General features: G+C 41.8%; 1 protein-coding gene across 1 annotated transcript in view; it reads right to left on the reverse strand.

Moving 5' to 3' along the window:
• Positions 1 to 27300, reverse strand: part of LOC124044403 (inactive dipeptidyl peptidase 10-like) — a 171245-nt gene that overhangs the window by 38048 nt on the left and 105897 nt on the right. The window contains exons 3-6 of the mRNA XM_046364052.1: positions 26484 to 26579; positions 23116 to 23210; positions 22690 to 22764; positions 902 to 954 (exon numbers count right to left, since the gene is read on the reverse strand). Coding sequence (XP_046220008.1) covers positions 902 to 954; positions 22690 to 22764; positions 23116 to 23210; positions 26484 to 26579 — 319 coding nt within the window. The remainder of the gene's footprint in view (positions 1 to 901; positions 955 to 22689; positions 22765 to 23115; positions 23211 to 26483; positions 26580 to 27300) is intronic.

Below are 27300 nucleotides of genomic sequence, written 5' to 3' on the forward strand. Positions count from 1 at the left end.
GGTTGAAAACCCAACATCATTATGCAGTCCCTCATGTACAAAATTTAGAAGGATTATTCAGCAGCAGATTTGAGGTAGTGGTCTGCTTTCAGCTTTCGGGTCATAGCCACACCCTGATTCCGCATTAAAAGCCATCCAATCATTTGCCAAATCAGACCTTCTTGCTTTTGCCCACACAGCATTCTGTTTCCTTATTATTCCAGCTAGCTCATCTGTATGGTTTGATAGGGGCATGGTTGTTGCATACTGTACATCCTGGAATGTTTTGTGGAAAGTAAGAAAAGACTAATTCAACATCACGGATGAATTCAACTCTATTCCAGGCAATGTTTAAAACATCATGTAATAAACCCTGAATATCAAACAACTTACAGTTTCTTTTCATGATGATACGTGGAGGTAATTTAGACATTTTACAATCCCTTACACAGACAACAGCATGGTGATATTATTTTGTAAAGACACCAGAACCATTAAAACGAGGAGTAGGCCTGGATAATCGGTAAAAGAGTCAGCGGACCAAAAGGTGAGGGCCAAGCAGTGCAGCATGTTCACAGGAGTAGCCTAGGTACAGCCTAGGTACACCCGCTTGGGAGGCTTGTTTCGGGAGGCAGGGTATGAGAGGATGCTTTCAACCAGACAGGTGCATAGTGGAGCAATTGATATCTGTTTGCTTTCTCCGATAAGAGAAAAGATAGATTATATTTTTTTATAGCCAAGTAACTTGTTGACTATGTAAAACAAAAAATACTGTTGTATCTGGCAATGATTACAACAACAAAAAACACTTGCAAACTAATAAACAGAAGCGCGCGAGACACACGGGTTCAGCTGACATCTTGGTAGGAAATTGCCTTCTGTTTACTATTAGGCTACTCAAATCTTGACAGGTGATACATACCTTGTATGCAGGTTGTATATCAAGTAGGATGCCAGGAAAGAGTACCGGTACACCTAAGGAGAAATCCATAGCAGAGAATGTGTGATCACCAATACATAATCAGAAAAATGTGGTGTTGATGAAAGATTAATAAAGCAATATTTATTTTCCATTATAAATGTTTTGCACATTATCCAAATCTATAATTGTTTTTATTTGGCACTGTGACCTAAATGGAAAGCTGGACAGAAAACTTTTGCATAACTATAAGGCCATTAAAACTCAATCTACACGGAGTGTACAAAACATTAGGAACTCCTTCCTAATATTGAGTTGCACCCCCTTTGAACAGCCTCAATTTGTCAGCGCGTGGACTCTACAAGGTGTCGAAAGTGTTCCACAGGGATGCTGGCCCATGTTGACTCCAATGTGTAAGGTTCTGCTTTTCTTTTCTTAGTCAACCTTGCGTTATTTTTCTTTGTGTTCTGTCTTTTCTTTTTTGTTCATTGATTTCACCTGTGTTTGTTTCTCACCTGGTCTCATCAGCTCACTATTTTGTTCAGCTCTGTCTGTCTGTATGGTTGTGAGGTATTGTTTGTTTTTGACTGCCTACCTGTGTTTGATCATTGCCTGCGACCACGATTCTTGCCTTCCGCGAAGGCATAATAAACATCTGCTGTGCTCTGCGTGCGAATCTATACCTCTTTCTCCCTGAGTATTCATTACACAATGCTTCCCACAGTTGTGTCAACTTGTCTGGATGTCCTTTGGGTGGTGGACCCTTCTTGATACGGGAAACCGTTGAGCGTGAAAAACCCATCAGCAATGTAGTTATTGACACACACAAACCGGTGTGCATGGCTCTTACTGCCATAGTCCCAATGTTTTGTCTTGCCCTTTCACCCTCGGAATGCCACACATACACAATCTACGTCTCAATTTTCTCAAGGCTTAAAAATCCTTCTTTAACCTGTCTCCTCCCCTTCATCTACACTGATTGAAGTGGATTTAACAAGTTACATCAATAAGGGATTATAGCTTTCACCTGGATTCACCTGGTGCTCTTAATGTTTTGGACACTCAGTGTATATCCATTGTTTTTGATTGCAGACTGAGTCTGGACCATTCAGGAACATTCAACGCCTCTTGGAAAGCCAGTCTGGTGTGTCTTTGGCATTAAAATGGGTGTAATTGTTTAAGTTGTTAAAAATAAAAAACTTCCCAAGGTTTATTAAAAAGACTACTGCAGGTTTTTCTGACATCAATGAGGGATCATAGTTTTCACCTGGATTCGCCTGGTCAGCCGATGTCATGGAACGAGCAGGTGCTCCTAATATTTTGTACACAGTGTATCTCCATCAACACAGCTTTTAGTTGTCATCAGGTGAAGGGGGAATTTCTAAGTGGTGCTATATGGGTAATCAGTGAGCTCATTTGCATAACACTATTACAGTAATCTCACCCTTGGGCATAGTGATAAATACAGTGGAGGCGCGCCACTCGTCTTAACCAGAGCTCAATTGCCCATGGAAATGGAGTCTGCTTGGCTGATTATACCAGTCACCCTGACTTCAGTCTTAATTTTGGTTCTCCTGTTTGAGTTGCCTGAGGAAAATTTTCCCCCGAAAAATACATTGCATCATCACTGGTCACTCATACTCACACTCAGAAGGTCTACTCTGACACCATGATAGGAGACATTTGGGAATGTTTTTTTTTCATAAGATTGTCAACAGTTGGCTAAAATGGCTATGAGAGAAAGTGAGGATTAGCCTCTCAGACTAACAAAGCCTCTTAACAGCTTTGATATGTTTCTTGAGTGAAGGGTGGGAAGGACGGGTAAGATGTTTTGGTATTATTCTTTGAATCGGTGAATCTGAGAGGTGGGTTAGGTGTGATGAATGTGAATGATTACATCGAGACAAAGAGGTGAATATGAGCTTTATGTGTGAAGGAATACTTAAATCTATATTTGACCGGATGAATACTTTGCCAAGAAGCATGAGAACCACTTCCAAATTCTAAATGTCTAAATTGATAACACTTTACTTGACAACCAGCATCATAACATGTTGTGAAATTGTCCTAATATGTCATAACAGCTGACATAACTTGTCATACCATGGTCATAACACTGTGATGACGCATATATATACGCCTGTTGTTCACCTATTGTGTTCTTTTATGGCTGGTTATGACAACCTACATAAGAGTGTCAAAACCCCACATTTATTGAACTGTGTTTTTTCCCTGCCAAAACGTTTCCTTTCATTTTAAAGTGTGTTTTTTAAGTCCTATGTTGTTGTTGTAATTCATTATTTGCAGTCATGTGTCTTTTTCATCAGATTTTAAATAACTTGCAAAAAATACACTTTATGACACGGTCAAGAAGCATTATGACATCATAATCATATAAGCCAGACAGGTCTATCACATACATGCCCTTATGTTAGTCATCAGTCAAAAATAGGGTGTCTGAAATCTGCTCCTAAATTTATCCCAGACATCAGAATCAGCGCATTGGGTAGGTGCTGTAACGACGTTCGTCTGTTGAATGAAGAGAGTAGGACTGAAATGCAGCGTGTAGGTTACTCATGCCTTTAATGAATGAAAACGGTACATGAAATAACTGAAATACAAAAACAACAAACAAACGTGAAACTAATTACAGCCTATCTGGTGACTACTACACAGAGACAGGTACAAACACCCACAAAATACAAAGCGAAACTCAGGCTGCCTAAATACGGTTCCCAATCAGAGACAACGATAAGCACCTGACTCCAATTGAGAATCACCTCAGGCAGCCAAGCCTAACTAGACACACCCCTAATCATACACAATCCCAATTAATACAAACCCCAATACGAAACACAACATATAAACCCATGTCACACCCTGGCCTACCCAAACATATACCAAAAACACAAAATACAATGACCAAGGCGTGACAGGTGCATGTCTGACATCTATTTGTGCGTAATTACAATGATAATGTAATATGGTCAATTTCAGAAAATGCTACATACAAGTGCATCCAGAAAGTATTCAGACCCGTTGACGTATTCCACATTTTGTTACGCTTTATTCTAAAATGGATTAAATAATTTTTTCCCCGCATCAATCGAATCACAATACAGAATAATGATAAAGCAAAAACAGGTTTTTCAATTTTTTTTGCAAATGTATTAAAAATCAAAAACTGAAATAAGACCCTTTGCTATGAGACTCAAAATTGAGCTCAGATGCATCCTGTTTCCATTGATCATCCTTGAGATGTTTCTAAACCCTGATTAGAGTCCACCTGTGGTAAATTCAATTCATTGGACATGATTTAGAAAGGCACACACCTGTCTATATAAGGTCCCACAGTTGACAGTGCATGTCATAGCAAAAATCAAGCCATGAGGTCGAAGGAATTGTCCGTAGAGCTCCGAGACAGGATTATGTTGAGGCACAGATCTGGGGAAGGGCATAAAATAATGTCTGCAGAATTGAAGGTCCCCAAAAACACAATGGCCTTCATCATTCTTAATTGGAAGAAGTTTGTAACCACCAAAACTCTTCCTAGAGCTGGCCGCCCGGCCAAACTTAGCAATTGGGGGAGAAGACCCTTGGTCAGGAAGGTGACCAAGAACCCAATGGTCACTCTAATAGAGCTGCAGAGTTCCTCTGTGAAGAATCTTCCAGAAGGACAACCATCTCTGCAGCACTCCACCAATCAGGCCTTTGTGGTAGAGTGGCCTGACAGAAGCCAATACTCAGTAAAAGGCATATGACAGCCCGCTTGTAGTTAGCCAAAAGGCACCTGAAGGACTCTCATGATAAACAAGATTCTCTGGTCTGATGAAGCCAAGATTGAACTCTTTGGCCTGAATGCCAAGTGTCACATCTGTAGGAAACCTGGCACCATCCCTACGGAGAAGCATGGTGGTGGCAGCATCATGGGGCAGCTGTGGGGATGTTTTTCAGCGGCAGCGACTGGGAGACTAGTCAGGATTGTGGGAAAGATGAACAGAGCAAAGTACAGAGAGATCCTTGATGAAACCTGCTCCAGAGTGCTCAGACTGGGGCGAAGGTTCACCTTCCAACAGGACAACAACCCTAAGCACACAGCCAAGATAACGCAGGAGTGGCTTCGGGACAAGTCCTTAAATATCCTTGAATTGCCTAGCCAGAGCCCAGACGTGAACCGGATTGAACATCTCTAAAGAGACCTGACAATAGCTGTGCAGTGACACTCCCCATCCAACCTAACATGGCTTGAGACAATCTGCATAGAAGTATGGGAGAAACTCCCCAAATACAGGTGTCCCATGTTCGTAGCGTCATACCCAAGAAGACTCGAGCCTGTAATCACTGTCAAAGGTGCTTCAACAAAGTACTGAGTAAAGGGTCTGAATACTTATGTAAATGTGATATTTTTTTGTAAATGTGCAAAAATGTTTAAAAACCTGTTTTTACTTTATCATTATCGGGTATTGTCTGCAGATTGATGAGGAAGAAAAAACGATGTAATCAATTTTAGAATAAAACTAACGTAACAAAATGTTGAAAAATTCAAGGGGTCTGAATACTTTCCAAATGCACTGTAACATAAACATATTGTTGACAAGTAGGCTATGGTGCAATGGAATATTTTGCCTTGTGTGTGTCACGCCCTGACCATAGAGAGCCCTCGGGTTCTCTATAGTGTAATAGGTCAGGGCGTGACTAGGGGGGCTTCTAGGTATTATATTTCTATGTTGGTGTGTGTGTATGGTTCCCAATTGGAGGCAGCTGATAATCGTTACCTCTAATTGGGGATCATACTTAGTGTGTCCTTTTTCCCACTTGCGATGTTGGGATATTGTTTTTGTATGAGTGCCTATGTGCTCTACGTATTTCACGATCATTGTATCTTTGTTGTTTTGGAAGTGTCACTATCATTAAAATGTGTGTCACGTTCGTCGTAAAGAGGAGACCAAGGCGCAGCGTGAGATGAATACATTCTTCTTTTATTAAACGAAGAACACTTAAGCAAACTAACAAAACAACAAAACGAACGTGAAGCTATAAACAACTAGTACTGACACACATAGACAATAACCCACAAAACCAAAATGGAAAATGGCAACCTAAATTGGATCCCCAATCAGAGACAACGATAAACAGCTGTCTCTGATTGCGAAAAAATTCAGACCACCATAGACCTACATTTACCTAGACAATACCAAAACCCCATAGATATACAAAAAACCATAGACAAGACAAAACATACATACCACCCTCGTCACACTAACCAAAATAATAAAGAAAACAAAGATAACTAAGGTCAGGGAGTGACAATGTGGAACTCTACTCACACTGCGCCTTGGTCCAATTATTCATATGACGGTCGTGACAGTGTGGTAGGTTTTGTGAGTTTTGACACTCTTTTGCAGGTGTCATAACAGCCACAAAATAATGGAATATACACTATATATACAAACGTATGTGGACATCCCTTCTGCTATTTCAGCCACACCCGTTGTATAGAATCGAGCACACAGCCATGTAATCGCCATAGACAAACATTGGCAGTAGAATGGCCTTAATGAAGAACTCAGTGACTTTGAGCGTGGCACTGTCATAGGATGCAACCTTTCCAACAAGTCAGTTCGTCATATTTCTGCCCTGCTAGAGCTGCTCCGGTCAACTGTAAGTGCTGTTATTGTGAAGTGGAAACGTCTAGGTTTAACAACGGCTCAGTCGCGAAGTGGTAGGCCACACAAGCTCAAAGAACGGGACCGCCAAGTGCTTAAGTGTGTAAAAATCGTATGTCCTCGGATGAAAAGTCAATACCGAGTTCCAGACTGTTCACCAGGAGCTTCACAAAAGAGGTTTCCATGCCTGTCCAGACGCGCACAAAGGGGGGACCAACTCCATATTAATGCCCATGATTTTGGAATGAGATGTTCGATGAGCCAGTGTTCACATACCTTTGGTCATGTAGTGTATATCACAACAGGTCTAAATATATGTGTCATGACAGGTTTATGGCCATTTTATAACAGGCTATGACAAGTTATGTCAGCTGTTATGACACTGTTATGACCGTGTCATAACGTGTTCATGTGCTGGGTGTCAAGTAAAGTATTACCGAAAATATAGTTATTTCCATTTAAGGCTCAGTAAGCAATCCAATAGATATTCACACCTTACTGCTATTATTGCTAAATGTTTTTCATGTGATTGGCAGGAAAACATACACATTTAAACGTTGCCTTAATGATCACAAACTGACAAGTAACAATAAAACGTATGCCTATTGAAACACACCTAAGGGAGACATATGTATCACAGCATTAAATGCGGCATTAAATGCCAAAGGAAAGTAGCTACTCTAAAGGTATTCAAGTCATGCAAAACATACATCACGACACCGAGCCACACATCTAAGAGAAGATACATAATATTAAGATGTATGGCTACAAATATAGCTGAGATCCAAATATTCACTTCAGGATATCCTACTCCCTGCTGCTATAACAGGCTATATTTAACACTTGGCACAAGCTAACATACCGAGCATGGAGGCTATTGGAGGCATAGCGGTAGCACTATTATGATAAATTCACAAGACAACTGGAGATGGTGGTGCAGTGGCCGTGCTATAACTCTCAATCGACTCGGGCTGTCAGTGTGATGATGATCACATCTGGTCACATCATCTCAGCGGAGATCAGTTCCAGTCTCCATCAAACCTGTTCTCACAGAGCTCACTCCCCAGCATGTGAGGGCAATGCCACTAGATGGGAGGTGATCAGGGCCACCAACACCTATAATGTAGAACCATGTAAACATTGTACAACTTATCAAGCTCCTTGCACAGTGTGACTTGATTATTACATCTGTAATAACAGTCCATCTACAAAAGTAATCTGTGTGGTTTTGGGAGATGACAAATCATAAATACATGTATTCAGAAACAATTTTGGTAAGGAGTTTTGATTCCCGATTTACACAAGCATCATGCCTTATATGTTTTCTGTTTGTAACAAACTTTCCCCAGTAAAATGTGCGCATTGATTAAAATGCATATCTTTCACAGTAGTCCCTAATTTGTAAAAATGTGTACATTGATAAGTATATAAGTCCAAAATGAGACGCCTAACAGATTGTTCTGCTCAACAACCAACGATCTGTTTGCAATGTTTCAACAGAAGACAAGCAAAGACGGGGACTTGACAAAGTACAATGCATATACGGTAAACATTTAGGTCAGAATCATGACTTGAGATCCACTTGTGTAACTAGAGTATTTGCGGATAAATCAATGAATGATTTATGCATTTGTTGAGTTAAGCATCTGGAAGAAGGATTTTGTTCTGCCCTCAATCTATTTTAGATTAGTGTTGTACAGTGTACAAAACATCAATGTTATATGTGCAGTATAATACTCATGACATGTTCCAGCATCGAATACCCATGAATGAGTCAATTCTAAAACGACAGTCTCCTTGGTGACCTGAAAGAATAAAAAGCAATATCTACAGCCTTATTATTTTAATTGACAAAAAATATTTTAAGCTATATGTATTCCTACCTCTGTTTGGCTGATTAACTAAATAATCCTTATTGTTTGTCTTTAAAGTTTGAATTAGACCATGCACAGTAGATATGTTGTTGGGGGTTAGACTATATGGGTTGTACAACATTCTCCAAAGCATGAGAAGCAGGAGATAATAAACAATACACAACATCTACTGTGTATACTCTGTATTCTCTAGATATACAGTGCCAGTCAAAAGTTTGGACACATCTACTCATCCCAGGGTTTTTTTCTTTATTTTTTACTATATTCTACATTGTAGAATAAGATTGAAGACATCAAAACTATGAAATAACACATATGGAATCATGTAGTAACCGAAAAAATGTTTAATCAAATCAAAATATATTTTATATTTGAGATTCTTCAAAGTAGCCACAATTTGCCTTGACAATAGCCATGCACACTCTTGGCCTTGCATGAGTAGGTGTGTCCAAACTTTTGACGGGTACTGGATATTTTCCAACCAACGTCCATTGCTGTAAACCTTGCACTGTAGACCTTGATTTGAGATATTCTACCAGACTCAAATGTTGACAGGTTGTGATATTAGCAGTTTGTTCCTTTCTGGCATAAATCAACAAATATTCTGCACCTAGTAATCTTTGGAAATTCTGTAATGCAATTCAGACAAGAGGAAACAAATGCCTTTCTCTCTTCTGCAATGATAATGAGTTTTCAGTAAGGGTGCAGCGCCTGTTAGAAACGCGCCAGAGCGCACATAGTCCCTTATCTCAGCAGCATTGATCACGCTCCTCAACCATCATTATAATGCCGCACTGAGGCTTTAAAGGCACAATCTGTGATTTCAACAGTCTAGCCCTTCCACTTGACCCCTACAGGCAGGCACATGAACGGATAAGAGTAAACCAGTGCCCAGCAGATGCCACTTTGCCATCCAACACGCCTTTAGGGTGGTGGTATATATATTTTTTTGTATAACGTTTTGTTGCTGTTGTTCTGAGCACATTGCCGCAAGTCATCGCAATGTCATCAAGATAGCTACCCACCACCCTGTCCGTTGGTTGCGCCTGTTGGTGCACCCTGTCTGGAGGTTGCACCTTTTTCCTACACTGCTCTGTACTGAGATCGTTCATGCCCGGTATCCAAACATACCTTGAGATGCAGTCACTGGTTGAGTGTGTGTAACTAGCTACCTAGTTTAAATATCAACAGTACTGCCACCGCAGCATCACATTTGATTAACACTTGATAACATAATTACATAATCATCATCAATAATCGGTCTGGAAGACAGACAGAAGAGAGCAGCTGCATCAACAACACTCGCTCCGACCCAACTCCATCATTTCCTCAGTCGGCAGCAGCAACACAGGTAGTCCAGACTCTAGCTAACCACCATATATTCAAATATCCACACAAGACACTAGCCAGCCAGCCAGCCATACAGTGTATGTCACACCCTGGCCTTAGTATTCTGTGTTTTCTTTATTATGTTGGTTAGGCCAGGGTGTGACATGGGTGATTTATGTGTCTTGTTTTGTCTAGGGGTTTTGTAGTCTATGGGGTTGTGTTCAGTTGAGTGTTCTAGGTAAGTCTATGGTGGCCTGGAGTGGTTCTCAATCAGGAGGCAGGTGTTTATCGTTGTCTCTGATTGGGAACCATATTTAGGCAGCCATATTCTTTAGGTATCTTGTGGGTGAATGTTCCTGTCTCTGTGTTTTGCACCAGTTAGGACTGTTTAGTTTTTTTCCACGGTTTCTTATTTTGTATAGTGTTCACGGTTTCATCTTTCATTAAAGATGTTTATAAATAACCACGCTGCATTTTGGTCCTCCTCTCCTTCCCAGGAAGAAAACCGTTACAGTGTATATGTTGAGTTAGACGATATTGAAAATTATATTATTACATTTACATTTAAGTCATTCAGCAGACGCTCTTATCCAGAGCGACTTACAAATTGGTGCATTCACCTTATGACATCCAGTGGAACAGCCACTTTACAATAGTGCATCTAAATCTTTTAAGGGGGGGAAGGGGGGTGAGAAGGATTACTTTATCCTATCCTAGGTATTCCTTAAAGAGGTGGGGTTTCAGGTGTCTCCGGAAGGTGGTGATTGACTCCGCTGTCCTGGCGTCGTGAGGGAGTTTGTAAAAAATAAATAAATATTATGAAGTTAATATTTAAGAGCAATGAAGATAAATCACAATCGGTAAAAAAAAAATTGCTAGCTAACTAGCAGATTTACATTCACCTTCCACCCACTCTTCCCATGTCAATCATGTCTTTAGGAGGCACTGTAAGTAACTTACTAACAATTTGTGATGAGTGAGTGTGCTGTTGCAGAAATAAATAGGCCTATCCTCAAAAATGTCAAATGTCATGAATTTTGAGATAGGACTTATGAAAGTTTTAGTTTTTCCACCTGTAGGGGATTAGGTTGGTCGAATGTAAACAATCTTACATTTAATATTGTTAGGCGTATGTCATGGTTTTGTTGTAGTAGAAACAATTAACATTTCTACCAGAACCCTCTTGGCATTTTTAAAAGAAAGGTTTGTGAAATGCTTGTTGCTTCTTGTTTTAGATGGTCCTTGACAGGCGTGACATTAAAAACGCTGAAAAATATAGCTTGTGTTTTCAGATAGAGTTTCAAGATATAAAGATAAGACAAGTCATGTTTCTACATTACGCTGTAATGAAATGTGCCTTTAGAAAGTGTTCACACCCCTTGACTTTTTTCACATTTTGTTGTGGTACAGCCTCAATATAAAATGGATTAAATTGAGATTCTGTGTCACTGGTCTACACACAAAGCCCCTTTGTTATGGCAAGCCTAAATACGTTTAGGAATAAAAAGTTGCTTAATTAACAAGTCACCTAAGTTGCATGGACTCAATCTGCATGCAATAATAGTGTTTAACATTTTTTTTATGATTAACTCGTCTCTGTACTCCACACATAAAATTATCTTTAAGGTCCAACGGTCGAGCAGTGAATTTCAAACACAGATTCAACCCCAAAGAACAGGGAGGTTATCCAATGCATTGCAAAGAGCAGCACCTACTGGTAAATGGGTAAAAAAAGAAGAAGAAACGGTCATTGAATATCCCTTTGACCATGGTGAAGTTATTAATTACACTTTGGATGGTATATCAATACACCCAATCACTATAAAGATGCAGGCGTCCTTCCTAACTCAGTTGACAGAGAGGAAGGAAATTCACCGTGACAGAATCACCCACCCAACTCGGACCAAGCGGCGTGGTAAACAGCAGCGACGACAGCAGCAGCAGCAGCAACAACAGCGGCCAGCATCACAGGAGGAATGGACATGGGAGCAGAATCTGGACTACACAACTTGGGAGGAGATAGGCAGGTGGGCGGTCGACCCAGGGAGAGTGCCGGAGCCCGCCTGGGATTCGATGGAGCAGTGCAAGGAGGGCTAAAGGAGAATGATGTTGGCGAAGCCAGCACGGCAGTGGGACAGGTACGAGAGGCAGCCCCCAACATTATTTTGGGGGGGGCAGACGAGGTGTGGTACTAAGCCAGGTAGCAGACCTGAGCTCACGCCTCGTGCTTATTATAAGCAACGCATTACTGGTCAGGCACCGTGTTATGCGGTTAAGCGCACGGTGTCACCAGTGCGTGCCCATAGCCCGGTGCGCTATAGGGCACCCCCCGAAAGTGCCATGCGAGTGTGGGCATTGAGCCAGGGCATATGGTGCCTGCTCAGCGGGTCTGGTCGCCGGTACGCAGTTTTGGTCCAGGTTATCCTGCGCCGGCTCTGCGTGCTGTGTCTCCGGGGCGCTGGGAGGGTGCAGTGCGTCCTCTGCCTGCGCTCCGCTCGTGCCGGGCAAATGTGGGAGTGGAGCCTAAGGGAGAGGTGCATGTAGTAAGCACTAGATCTCCCGTGCTTACCCACAGCCCGGTTCAATCTGTGCCTGCGCTCTGGAGGGTCCGGGCTAGAGTAGTTGTCCAGCCTGGGGAAGTGGTGCCAAGGTTGCGCACCAGAGCTCCAGTGCTCCCCCACAGCCTGGTCCTTCAGGCTCCTCCTAACACCAAGCCTCCTGAAGGTCTCACCAGCCTGGTGGTTCCTGTGGCAGCCCCAAGCACCAGGCTGTCTCTCTGTCTCCTCATTGCAGGTGGTCCCGCCTGTCCGGCGCTGCTGCCGGAGTCTCCCGCCTGTCCGGCGCTGCTGCCGGAGTCTCCCGCCTGTCCGGCGCTGCTGCTGGAGTCTCCCGCCTGTCCGGCGCTGCTGCCGGAGCCTCCCGCCTGTCCGGCGCTGCTGCTGGAGTCTCCCGCCTGTCCGGCGCCAGAGCCCCTCAGCCCAGAGGCACCAGAGCCCCTCAGCCCAGAAGCGCCAGTGCCCCTCAGCCCAGAGGCGCCAGAGCCCCTCTGTCCCGAGCTTCTGCCCCTCTGTCCCGAGCTTCTGCCCCTCTGTCCAGAGCTGCCCCTCTGTCCAGTGGGGTCATTGATAAGGGTGGTGAGAAAGCCATGGTGAGAAAGCCATGGAGGCGGACAATAAGGCGGACTAAGACAATTGTGAAGTGGGGTCCACGTCCCGCGCCGGAGCCGCCACCATGGACAGACGCCCACCTGGACCCTCCCTATTGATTTGAGGTGCGTTCGGGAGTCCGCACCTTAGGGGGGGGGGGGGGTTCTGTCACGCCCTGGTCGTAGTATTTTGTGTTTTTCTTCATGTATTTGGTCAGGCCAGGGTGTGACATGGGTTTTTAGTATGTGGTGTGTAGATTGTAGCTTAGTGGGGTGTTCCAGGTTAGTCTATGGCTGTCTGAAGTGGTTCTCAATCAGAGGCAGGTGTTTATCGTTGTCTCTGATTGGGAACCATATTTAGGCAGCCATATTCTTTTGTTGTATTGTGGGTGATTGTCCTGAGTGTCTTGATGTCCTTGTTTGATGTTAGTTGACACAAGTATAGGCGGTTTTCATTTACATTACATTTAAGTCATTTAGCAGACGCTCTTATCCAGAGCGACTTACAAATTGGTGCATTCACCTTATGACATCCAGTGGAACAGCCACTTTACAATAGTGCATCTAAATATTTTAAGGGGGGGGGGGTGAGAAGGATTACTTTATCCTATCCTAAGTATTCCTTAAAGAGGTGGGGTTTCAGGTGTCTCCGGAAGGTGGTGATTGACTCCGCTGTCCTGGCGTCGTGAGGGAGTTTGTTCCACCATTGGGGAGCCAGAGCAGCGAACAGTTTTGACTGGGCTGAGCGGGAACTGTACTTCCTCAGTGGTAGGGAGACGAGCAGGCCAGAGGTGGATGAACGCAGTGCCCTTATTTGGGTGTAGGGCCTGATCAGAGCCTGGAGGTACTGAGGTGCCGTTCCCCTCACAGCTCCGTAGGCAAGCACCATGGTCTTGTAGCGGATGCGAGCTTCAACTGGAAGCCAGTGGAGAGAGCGGAGGAGCGGGGTGACGTGAGAGAACTTGGGAAAGTTGAACACTAGACGGGCTGCGGCGTTCTGGATGAGTTGTAGGGGTTTAATGGCACAGGCAGGGAGCCCAGCCAACAGCGAGTTGCAGTAATCCAGACGGGAGATGACAAGTGCCTGGATTAGGACCTGCGCCGCTTCCTGTGTGAGGCAGGGTCGTACTCTGCGGATGTTGTAGAGCATGAACCTACAGGAACGGGCCACCGCCTTGATGTTAGTTGAGAACGACAGGGTGTTGTCCAGGATCACGCCAAGGTTCTTAGCGCTCTGGGAGGAGGACACAATGGAGTTGTCAACCGTGATGGCGAGATCATGGAACGGGCAGTCCTTCCCCGGGAGGAAGAGCAGCTCCGTCTTGCCGAAGTTCAGCTTGAGATGGTGATCCGTCATCCACACTGATATGTCTGCCAGACATGCAGAGATGCGATTCGCCACCTGGTCATCAGAAGGGGGAAAGGAGAAGATTAATTGTGTGTCGTCTGCATAGCAATGATATTTTCGTTTCGTTTATTGTTTTGTAGTGTTCGTGTTTAGTCGTGTTTACGTTTGTTTAAATAAACATGTATCGCAATCAACACGCTGCAGTTTGGTCCGACTCTCCTTCACCATATGAAAACAATGACAGTTGTGTTGGATTAGCCACAAACATAAGGTTTTGAATTTAGACCCAAAAGTGTTTTTGCAGTATTACTTTAGTGCCTTGTTGCATACATATGCATTTTATTCTGTATATTTGTATTCTTCTTTTCACTCTGTCATTTAGGTCATTAATGTGGAGTCGCTATAATGTTCCTGACCCATCCTCAGATTTCTCCCATCAAAGCCATTGAACTCTGTAGCTGTTTTAAAATACTAATGGTGTCACGTTCTGACCATAGTTCTTTTGAGTTTTCTTTGTTTTAGTGTTGGTCAGGACGTGAGCTGAGTGGGCATTCTATGTTATGTGTCTAGTTTTCCCGTTTCTGTTTGGCCTGATATGGTTCTCAATCAGAGGCAGGTGTTAGTCATTTTCTCTGATTGGGAACCATATCGAGGTAGCCTGTTTTGTGGGTGGTTGTCTTCTGTCTTTGTGTGTCTGCACCGGACAGAACTGTTTCGGTTTTTTCACATTTGTTGTTTTGTATTTTGTAGTGTTCACGTTTGTCGTCTTTATTAAACATGATGAACACTAACCACGATGCTCTTTGGTCCTCTGATTCGTCCACAGAAGAAAGCCGTTACAAATGGCCTCATCATGACTACTGCATCTTTGACGTATCTGGGTGGTTTAATACATCATCCACAGAATAATTATTAACTTCTCGTTATCGTTACCCATCTACCAATCACTGCCCTTCTTTATGATGCTCCTTGGTCTTCGTAGTTGAATCTGTGCTTGAAATGTAACACTTGATGAGGGACCTTACAGATGTTGTATACATGGGGGACATACATGTCAACCACTAATAATTCACAGAGTGAGTCCATTTAACGTATGATTTGTTAAGCCACATTTTACTACTAAACTAGTTTAGGCTTATACTGTGTACCAAGAGTGATATAGTAACACAATTATTATCTTTTGTTTAAAAATCAGCTCAACATGGTAGTTATTAATCGAGCGGGCAGGCCTCGGCTTGAGCCTCGCACAAATATATTTTCAGAGTGCCAATAGTGTCTGACAGACTGAAGCTCATCTTGAGTTCATGCCGATCTATGGCGGATAACGGAGCATTGAATCGATGCAAGGAATCACTGCAAACATCTAACAGCAAAGTATGCGTCACACTGTAGTCATATTACCGTTTTAAATTTAACTTGAATTTGGACCAAATAATGTTTTTCTAGCCGTTTACCCACATCATTGAGCACTGGAAAGTAAAATGTTTATATTATTATAGCTCCTATAGAGCAAAGCATTCTGGGAACACTAGGCAATGAGACCACCAAAGTGTACCTTGCATGGTTGTATCAATATGAACTAATAAAGGAATGAATGAATATAGCATAACAGCTGTCAGTCTAAACTTTCATTATATGTACTGTAACATTTAATTTAATCAGCCTTACTGAATATATTGACGCCCAGGGATTTGAGATATGCTGCAGCTTGAGATTGAACAGACAATACTTCAATAACAACATCGACAGCCCCGATTCATACACTTGTCCAGCCTAATTCTTAAAGCTCAGTAAATCTATATGAATGGCATGTATGTAATTACAGTAAGTGGATGTGGAAATCAGAGTGGCATGTGTTAGAATATCAGGACTAATTCTCCATATCAAGCGTCGGTACGTAAGTGCTCACAGCTGCTGGTGTTTGTATATTTCAATTGTTATAGCCTCACTGACAGATTCAGATTTTGTCATTTTAATACATTAGAGAACTGAAATGTTCACATTTGAAGTCTAAAGTGATGGCAATTGCCGTATTGCTGCCGTCTTAAACTGGGATAATGTACTTTGTAGTTGTTGGGGTTTAAATTGTTCTGAATTTTGTTTTTGAGAGGCGGGGGAAATACAAAAACCCTACTAAAAGCAGCACTGCCCAATTTGTCGAAATAAAGTGACATGATGTTAAAAGATGTTCTTTGTTCTACAATTTACACCAGACTACCGCAATAAATAGAGGACACTGAGTTCTCACATCTCACCAGCAAAATGTTAAGTCTTGCCTGGAACTAAAACGTGTACAGCTCTTTAGAATCATGGTTGGTGACCACTCAGGCAGTTTGTGGGGACTCTGAAAGTCTGAACATTGCCCAACAACTCCCCTGGGATTTATAAGTAGGCCTGTGTCTACAAGTCTATTTGTTAGAAGCTCGTACGCTTGAGTGAGGTAGAACAAAAGTCAACCATACAACCACTCTTTCCCCAGGGTGTCACCTTAAGGAGAAAAAACAGCTTAATGGTTAGAAAGACAAGCCGGCAACCAGAGGGTTGTCAGTTAAAATCCCGGGTCTGACAGGAAAGTGAGCTGTGGAGGTTGCTGGTATCAAATCCTAGATGCCATTGCCTGCTGTTATGCCCTAGAGCAAGGCACTGAACGTCTGGAGAGAGTTTGCTGCACTGAAAGTAAAGGGGCTGAATAATTTTGAACGGCCAATTTTTCAGTTTTAAATTTGTTTAAAAAGTTTGAAATATCCAATAAATGTCGTTCCACTTCATGATTGTGTCCCACTTGTTGTTGATTCTTCACAAAAAATACAGTTTTATATCTTTATGTTTGAAGCCTGAAATGTGGCAAAAGGTCGCAAAGTTCAAGGGGACCGAATACTTTCCCAAGGCACTGTAAATGCTATTCCAACACACACCAAAAAAATACATACTTTTTTTGTATTTTTATAAAAATGTAAAAAATAACAAGGGCAACTATTTACACATTTTCTATTTACAATATTGTGAAGACCCTCAGTCCTACACAATATTGTGCTGCTGGTGCCATGGCCCATAGCAGTCTCTTTCTGCTGTAAAGAAGAGGCTTACTGAACAGGTGGTGCTGGTGATGGGGCATTTCCTGTGACAAAGGGCACAATGACGTCTCCCTACTGTGCCCTTTTTGCCCTGAGGCACATTTGTGCCTGCAGCGATGAATCTGGACAGGTGAATACCACTGGTTGGAGCAGAATGGTCAGAGGTAGAGGGGACAGAAGGTGCTGCAGTGGACTTGCTGTAGCTAGCAAGCTCCTGGATGAGCAGCACCCTGAAGGCTGGCTGTGAGAAGGGGGGCTGTCCACAGCTCTTGGTCATTTCCTTCTGGAGGATGAAGGCATTCACCACAGCAATGTCAATGAACTTATGGAAAAATATGTTTTACCATTTTGTGGTCTTGTGGAGAACATTGTAGTATCCTATCAATTTCTTCTATAATTTGAGTTACATCTGTATATCTAGACTTTGTTTTTAGCTTTAATGTGAATAATGTGATCTTAACTGTCAACACCTGAGTATCCACAAAAAAACTATATTTTGGGATTATCTCCTCACACTTTCCCTCAAAATACAACTTCCAGGCCTCTGTGCAAATACAATGTTAAACGGCGGTGCAAAACAGGAGCGCGTGGCTTGCCTAAGACAGAAAGCCTTTTGTTTATTTTGGGATATTGCCTTTTTGGCATAAGCCTCCGCCACCACGGGAAAGCAGGATAACACAGACACCTTGAGCTTTCGCTAGACTCTGCTCTGTGTGCGTCCCTATGGGTTAATCACTACACCTGACTGTGTAGCAGCACTCCGCAAACCCATCTTAAAGGCCCACTCTAATTTTTGCAGCCGTTTTTGATCATTTAAAATCATTGGCCACCCATTGATTCCCTTCCCTGAGCTTTATATTAAACCAAATGGCAGGGATGCCGTTTTGTTGTTTTCCAATGAAGGAGTGGGCCTTTAAAGCTGCATGGCTGTTACGAACGTGTCTAAATGGAACTTACACAACAGTGCATGTCAATCGTCTCATTATGGCACTGATAAGGCAGGAGGCGTGTAAATGTCCATGCTTGCAACACCAACGTTGATTAAACCACTGTTAACAATACTGGTGACTAATAAAAAAATGGCTATTTTTAATGATTGAGAGGGAGAGTTCCATCTAGTAAAAAATGTCAATAATTGAATGCTGTCAGGTCATATGGCAACACATTGAATGGCTAACCTCTCAGGCTAGTAAAAACACATGTTAGGTCTAGCATAACTCACATTTCATCAATGTGGCACCTCTTTCTCAGTTCCATGTATCCATAAAAGCAAGCATAGGCTATCGCATGGCATATAGAGTGCATTCTGAAAGTATTCAAACCGCTTGACTTTTTCCACATTTTGTGACGTACATTTTTTCCTCATCAATCTACACACAATAACCCCTAATGACAAAGTGAAAACTGATTTTTTTAAATGTTTGCAAATGTATTTTTATTTATTTTACCTTTATTTAACCAGGCAAGTCAATTAAGAACAAATTCTTATTTTCAATGAAGGCCTAGTGGGTTAACTGCCTGTTCAGGGGCAGAACGACAGATTTGTACCTTGTCAGCTCGGGGGTTTGAACTTGCGGTTACAAGTCCAATGCTTTATTAAATATAAAAAACAGAAATACCTTATTTACAGGTATGTCAGAGCAAAAACCAAACCATGTGTCACGCCCTGACCTTAGAGAGCCTTTTTATTCTCCATTTTGGTTAGGTCGGCGTGTGAATAGGGTGGGTACTCTAGTTTTTATATTTCTTGGTTGGCCTGGTATGGTTCCCAATCAGAGGCAGCTGTCTATCATTGTCTCTGATTGGGGATCATATTTAGGCAGCCTTTTCCATCTGTTGTGTGTGGGATCTTGTTTTTGTATTGTAGCCTTTTGCACTACAAACCTGCACTCTTTATTTGTTTTGTTGCTGGTTCACATTAATAAATATGATGAACGCCTTCCACGCTGCACCTTGGTCCAATCCTTCCAACAACGATCATTACACCATGGCATGGAAGGAATTGTCCGTAGAGCTCAGAGACAGGATTGGTTTGAGGCAAAGATCTGTGGAAAATTACCAAAAAATGTCTGCAGCATTGAAGGTCCCCAAGAACACAGTGGCCTCCATAATTCATAAATGGAAGAAGTTTGGAACCACCAACACTCTGCCTAGAGCTGACCGCCCAGACAAACTGATAATTTGGGGGAGAGGTGACCAAGAACCTGATGGTCACCCTTACTGAGCTCCAGAGTTCCTCTGTGGAGATGGGATAAACTTTCAGAAGGACAACCATCTCTGCAGCACTCCACCAATCAGGGCTTTATGGAAGAGTGGCCAGATGGAAGCACTCCTCAGTAAAAGGCACATGACAGGCCGCTCTGATGAAACCAAGACCAATAACTCTTTGGCCTGAATGCCAATCTAGAGGAAACCTGGCACCATTCTTACAGTAAAGCATCATGCTGTGGGGATATTCTTCAGCGGCAAGGACTGGGGGACTAGTCAGGTGTGAGGGAAAGATGAAAGGAGCAAAGTATAGAGAGATCCTTGATGAAAACCTACTCCAGAGTGCTCAGGACCTCAGACTGAGGTGAAGGTTCACCTTCCAACAAGACAACAACCCTAAGCACACAGCCAAGGTAATGTAGGAGTGGATTCAGGACAAGTCACTGAATGTCCTTGAGTAGCCCAGCCAAAGCCCAGACTTGAATCCGATCTAACATCTCTGGAGAGACCTGATAATAGCTGTGCGGCGACGCTCCCCATCCAACCTGACAGAACTTGAGAGGATCTGCATAGAAAAAGGGGAGAAACTCCCCAAATACGGGTATGCCAAGCTAGTAGCGTCATACCCAAGGAGACTCAAGGCTATAATCTCTGCAAAAGGTGCTTCAACAAAGTACTGAGTAAAACTGAATAATTATGTATGTGTGATATTTCCGTTTATATATCTATATATATATTCAAAGATTTCTAAGAACCTGTTTTTGCTTTGTCATTATGGGGTATTGTGTGTAGATTGATGAAGAAAAAAACATTTTAATCAATTTTATAATAAGGTTGTAAAGTAACAAAATGTGGAAAATGTCCAGGAGTCTGAATACTTTCCGAATGCACTGTACCCTCATCAGATCTTTATCCTCCTCTGCATTTTGAATAGGCTCTTAGCTACCCTACTAACCATCTTCTGGTGATTGGTGCAGACTGCATTATACAAACCGGTATCTGAATCAAGATGACTGCTGTTGTGAGCCACTCTCATGTTCCCAGGTCTGCTATTAAACAAGATGAAAATTGGCTACACACCGAAGTGCCTAAAAGGAATGGCTTTTATGCGCTCCAGAAGAATGAACATGAGAGAGGAGCTATATAGGCAGCAGGAAAAGATTTGTGTGGAGCGCTGAAACCAAGTATTGTATTAATGGACACACTTTGAGAGCCATAGGCAAGAGTGTCTATGTATACTGACTGAATAAGAGTTCATATTTTTAATAGGTTTTGCTGTACGGTCTTGCTTTTTGCAAGCGAGATGTTCAATTCCATCAGGGCATTCAGTTGATGCAATTTGTTAATGGCACTGGTTTTGAAGCTGTCACTGTTTATTGGGCATCCAATGTTTTGCAATGATAGGTTTGGAGACATTATGACTGTAGTAGGCTATGACACACAGTTCAAGTGAAATATCGGGAACTCAAAGTACGGCTGGTTATTCCATGAAAATACCTGCTTCATCATAAGGGGTTATGTTTGTGCGAAATACCCTTGATGCTGAGTTAGGGTTAGGTCATTACTGAGCCAGTATGAGGTGGCATTCAGAAGATCAGAAAACATGTCGCTAGCGTTTCGTAGCCAATTCTTTGTTGTTGTTTGCAACCAAACTAATGGATAAGCGGTCGGTCGTCTGAGTAGGAAGGTTTCCCCCGATACCATACCACCTATATTTTCCTTTGCTGGAGCCTCTTCCTATTATGAAAGAGAAAAATCACTGAACACAAGAATGGGAAATTGTTTCTGATGGTTTGTGCAAATATGTGCTTCCTCTAAGTATTGCAAAGTATTCCCTATCATTGCATGTTGCTAATTATTCATCCAAGTAATACATTTCAATTGCACATCAAACAAATACAATTTTGATTTGATATCTATCGAGCCTGTGGCCTATCGGCTGACGTTAAACGATAATTGCTTTCTCTTTGAACAACAGTTATTTTTGTACAATGATGGAAAAAATGGCCTTGGATTGTTTACAACAAATTGCTTTGATGCGGATACAACTTTTGTCCTGAGGTTAATGAAAGGGTTGAAATTTGAACGGATTCATGTAAAAAATACGATAATACATTTACACAACCTCTCGTTATTTTCCAAACTGTTAGAAACAGGGCAAAAACATGTTTTTCCACTATGTAGTCATACCACAAAGGATAAACACACTCGACGGAGACCAAAGGCACCTTCAGTGGGCATTCCATTGGCCCACAAGTGCCAGAACTAACCATCCAGTGAACCAAGCAAGCTATCCACTAACGCTGCTGTTTTTGTTGGTGCATGCCAACAAAGTTGCAGCAGACACGTGATAAATATGACTAATGGTGGTACGGTTGTGTTATTTTTAGTTGATGGGTTGTGCTTGAGCATTCAGAGATGCATCAGTGGGATACTATCCAAATACAGTGTTTTCCATATCTATATAGACTCAAAAAGAGGTGAATAACGTAAAGAGTTACAGTATTGGTTTGGACCTACAGAAGCAAACAATATGTCAGCAGGGAGTGAACTAGTAGTATTTACAAAACATTTCACCGTCACTATGAACCTAATAAAAGCAGACACAGGTAGGACGTGAGGAAGAAGACCAGCCCTCTGCCTTTTAATGCAGTTAGTTTTCCACAGAGTTACAAGTCCAGAGAATTAGCTTTCTTTACCAGAACATCACAGAATACGAACAAGAGGAAGGCCTCAAAACACAGCTCGTGAGACCACCGCAAATGACAAGGCCAAGGGTACCAATCTCACAGAAAGGTCTCTTCAGGCACTCGCTGTCTTTATTGTTCTCATTCTCTGTGCATCTGTTGTGTCTAACATCTCTTTTTGAGAAATACTGAAGGATGCATTATAAGGAAACCGGAGACCACAGAGACACACAGGCCCACACCATTCATTCTCCAATGTAATTCTCATTAATGTTGTAAAAAGAATGTTGTACTGTACCTCAGATTATTGTGTTGTTATTCATTTTCAATATCAACAAATGTTTCTCATGACAATAACCAAACGAGTTGGCTATACAGCACAAATACATCTGGGACCAGGCTACGAAGATGTGTATCATTTTGAGATACTCTTCAGAAATGGCACATTAAAATCACTGACCTGTTTCACGTCATAGCCCAGAAGAACAAAGTTTAGATCTGGAGAAACTGCAAACTTGGATGCCTTAAATGTTGCCTGGTAAGAAAGAGAAAAGAGTGGAAAGAGAATGAGAGATACGGTGACTGTTCATCTGCAGTTTACAGTCCATTCAAATGTGTTGTTTTGAAGCATGAAATGTAATGATTTTTTGGATTAGCATGAACTACACATGTTTTCAAATTCCACAAGAATGGCATAGTATTATCTTCTCTAACTTATTTAAAACATTGTCTATTTCCAGTCTACAACATGTAGCAAATAAAACAAGATGGCAAGGTGTCACGGGAGGCAGCCACTTACCAAATGGCACCTTAAGGTGAGCATGTCTCGCTAATGTGAGTTCTCTGGGAAGAGGAGTTGGTATGCACTGAGACGGTAAGTACTCACAAAAGTGGTGTTTTTTAGTAAGAGGTCTGTCTCATTGCTCTGCGTGTTGGCTTTGAACACATCACCGTCCCAGCTCCTGAAAATGATCTCCTCATCTGTCAGAGAGAGAGAGGGAGAGAGAGAAATGGGGAAGAGAGAAAGAGAGAGGACCCTTGGTAAAAGGTTGTAAGATGAATAAGTGAAGGGTTAAAAGTGAAGCCAAGGCTGAGACCAAGGGTTATGGTTAATGCCTGGGTTTGTTTAGGTTTTTATACTGGATATCCTTGCTCATGAACTGCCTTGAGGTGCTTAACAATGGTTTGCTACATCCAATCTAGTTACTTCATTCGTTCAACTTGGCCCACTGCCAGTAAATTACAGATGTCAGAATGAATGGCTAAGAGTTCCGGTGCTCATACACAATTATGGGCATCGTGCCAAATATGTGTTTTTAAGCATAGGCACTTGTCTCAGGTATCCTGTATAATGACATCCCATGTGAGACATCCCTTGTATGACGCACCAAATATGACTTGTCATTGCAATGAGAAATTACAACTGCACGAAGAGGTCCCCCCTGAAGAATTGAAACACTCAACATGCACAGTAATCTACCGACTCACTTAGAGAGTATCAGTGACAACTTGGCTCAGTATTATTTCACATCAACAGGAACAAATGTGATGGGAGTTTCGGCCAATATCTTTCATCTCTGGCCAATTTTACAATCTGGGGAGTCCAGGATTTCATTAATGCTTTTGACGGACCAATATCATTACAAAGCCCTCATCTCATATACAGTAAATGTCATTGAATGAGATCTAAGGCGTCAACCTTGGGCCGGTGGGCTATAAAACAGAGATGACTCAGAATACATTAAAGTACAATGACAGGCAAGTAAACATAAAATAGTGATGGATGGTTGACTTATGATCAATAGGAGAAAGAGGGTACAAGAGAAGAGAGGGGACCAGAATGTTATTAAGTTAGATTTTTTTAGATGACACTCCTTCTAAGGGTACTTGATAAGAATGTATAAAACTGTCATTGTGATTCATAATTGGTTTGCAGTAAGTGACATTGTGCAGTAGCATACTGAATCAACTGTAGCCTACTAAACTGTAAATATTGTGGCACGCCGTGAGCTTGTAGTCTTGAATCAACCTGTGGTTGGCTGGTATTTATATATTGCATTTGTGCAACATTTGTGCTGTACAGATCGTATGCAGACCCTATGGAGTGCCCTTTCAATACAACGTGTTCAATGCCATCTTCCCCTGTACATGATTCACTGATACTTTTCACCCCAAAAATGTTTGTTGGTATTTTCCTTTGTGACGCAGTGCAAAAAAAGACTTTTGTCAAATTTGTCAGACAATCCACATGTTATGGAGGCCTGTGACAAAGCACAGAGGCACATTTGGATTTGCGCTTATGCTTTGTGTGCTCTGCTCAGAAACTGTGATGTACCTTCAAGGCAACCGTCACATCCACTTGCCATCTGCCAAGTGTGTTGACAAAAGACATTTCATCCAGAACTTCATGAACAGTGTCCTTATGTGAAAGCAATTTGACAAAGTATTTTTTTATACTGTGTCACAAAGGACATTTCCACACTATGAGGTTGGAATAATGCTGTGAAATTGTGAATAATATTAATGCCCTTTAAGTGTAAGAGCTGTTTGACAAGACCTGTTTCCATCACAGGTGCTGTGTTTATTTTTTTATACGCTATGACTTTACTTTTTATACGGTATAATTGTTACTCAGAAATTATTTGATATTGACATAGAAACGGCTGCATTGGACCTTTAAGAATGTCAGTGAAGTAATTAGCAGTACTTCAGGGGTTTGCACTCAGGCAGTTGTGAGGAGCGCTCTTTGAAATTGAAGGATGAATAGTGAGGCCCCATCTTTCAGGAGTGGAAAATAGAGCATGACCGCAAGGAGACAGCAGCATGTCCTAGCCTGTCAGAAGACTGAGTTGCTGAGTGAAGTAACAAGCTGACAGCACCTATACAGACAAGCCAAACTCAAACTCTTAGACAGAGAGACTAAGAAGGGGAGGAGTGCCTTGTCATGAAAGGTGATATTTGTGATGCTTTATTCATGATATTTTGAAAAGACTCTCCTTCAGATAATGTGGATGAAAGGATACAGTGATTTGAGAGTGTTATAACTTGGTCTGACCCCTTCATATCTGCAACACCGCTCTGATACTAGCCACAGCCTGATAGAGCTAAAATACAGACTTCGCTTCACATACTGTAAACACAAACAAGTGAAAGCAGCAGTGATTTGCAAGCTTCAACTTAACGCATTAAATCCCTCTCTGATCTTCCGGATCTTGAGTTGTTAATGGTTGCAGATGGTACATCCCGTACCGTTCTGGCTCAGGAGTAGTGAATGTATGAGGAGGGAACGATTTATAACCAAGAATGCTGGTTCCCAACGGAGCAAGAATTCCTATAGATTACAGTAATGTATTCTATCATTGTTCTCTGCTGGTGCTATGATTAATTTACACTCCACTGGTGGTATTTAAACAGTGATTGTATCAATGTTACCTTCTCATGCATCCTCTTTCAAGGCTTGTATTTGCTTTTAAGGCTCCGATAGGGCTTGAAATGAGTTTGTTTCAGTATAATGTTCAAATTTGTGTAATAAAGTTTATTTTATTTCATGTGTTTGCTTATCTGCTGCAGTAGGTTAACTATTTCATGTCCATGTGGAGAATATTAACCACTTTCGGCCTCTCCGAATTAAATTTACATGAACACATTCCTTAACAGCATGAATATGTAATATAAGACAAACAGCAGCAGTGATGGTAGTTTGGTACCTTTAAAGGCTTCGGAATATGCCAGCACAATTCATCCTAATGGCAGAACAATGTTCCTCAGAGATATACAGTATGTCGTTTCCATTGAAATTCAAATTCAGATTTTGAATGGTATGCGGATGAACAAACACCACCAGAGACAATTGGCAGAAACAAATGTACTTTGTCAGCTCAGAACGCATTCAAAAATCTTCAAAGGACACAATTCTTTGAGAGCGTTTGATGCCTGTGCCATTTCTCTTTGAAAGCTTTTTGATGTTTACTTTTGGGCTTTGCTCTGTGTTGAAACTAAAGAGCAGATGGGTGATGATTACGAATCTTGATTTAGTGAGAGGCACAAGTCTCCAGCAGATACCACGCAGATTTGATGAAATATGATGTGTTCAGTCAACAGAGGAGACTACATTCGAGGAGCAACAGGTCCCAATAATGGCTGCTCAGCATTCATAGCAAATGGAAACAAAATACATTTGAGACAGATACAATGTTATTACAGATACGAGCGACATTAGATATGTTGAGTTATGAATATACTGCATAAACATACCATTGATCCACTTTGCATCAGGGTCATGCACCTGGAACTCTCGTTGAAAGAGGTCATCCAGTGTCAATTGGGTGCCTAAAGACTTCACGCCATCATCTGTGAAGAAATGACACAAAGTCTTCGAATAGACATAGAGAACACTTTTACTCACAATTGACAGTTAGCTAAGGCCATTCCCAGAATGTTGGGCAATCAATCGCAGCGCTCCAATGGATAGAAACTGTCATCATTCACATTTAAATCACATGAAAGCCAGTGAGGGCTGTGGAAAAAACTGAGCTTTCTTTTAAAAAATAGATGTTTAAATTGCTAAATCATTGAACAGTGCACCAGGAGGATTTTTCTGAAGCGGAATTATAATTTTGTTACATTGCTTGCTTGCTATCTCATGTGATTAGCTGACCACCAAACATTGCTATCACTAGCTAGCCACTTAATATAACTATTTTTCTTAAAACATAAGTTAGCTAGCTAAGTACTCGAATCTTTTGTCATATCAGGGTATGATTTGAGAGCACTAATTTGCTCCAAAAGTGGTTAAAGCTTTGACTGCATGCTGACAGTGAATTCAGAGCCATTCAGTAGTGTGTCCATCCACTCTGCCCAGAGTGGGTGAAAACGCACTTTGATGATGCCATTTCACTTCCTTATGTTATAAAATACATTTTACCAAGACAAATACGATAATTCATGTTCTGAATCGTTTAGTGGTGTCCTTCTCTAACATACTGTATCTTTACCATTATATCAAAAAAGTTGGATTTCGAAACGTAATACATCCAATAATAAGCACCGAGCTCTGTTTACATAGCGACGC

The sequence above is a fragment of the Oncorhynchus gorbuscha genome, linkage group LG09 (genome assembly GCF_021184085.1).
Source record: "Oncorhynchus gorbuscha isolate QuinsamMale2020 ecotype Even-year linkage group LG09, OgorEven_v1.0, whole genome shotgun sequence".
NCBI classification, from domain to species: domain Eukaryota; kingdom Metazoa; phylum Chordata; class Actinopteri; order Salmoniformes; family Salmonidae; genus Oncorhynchus; species Oncorhynchus gorbuscha.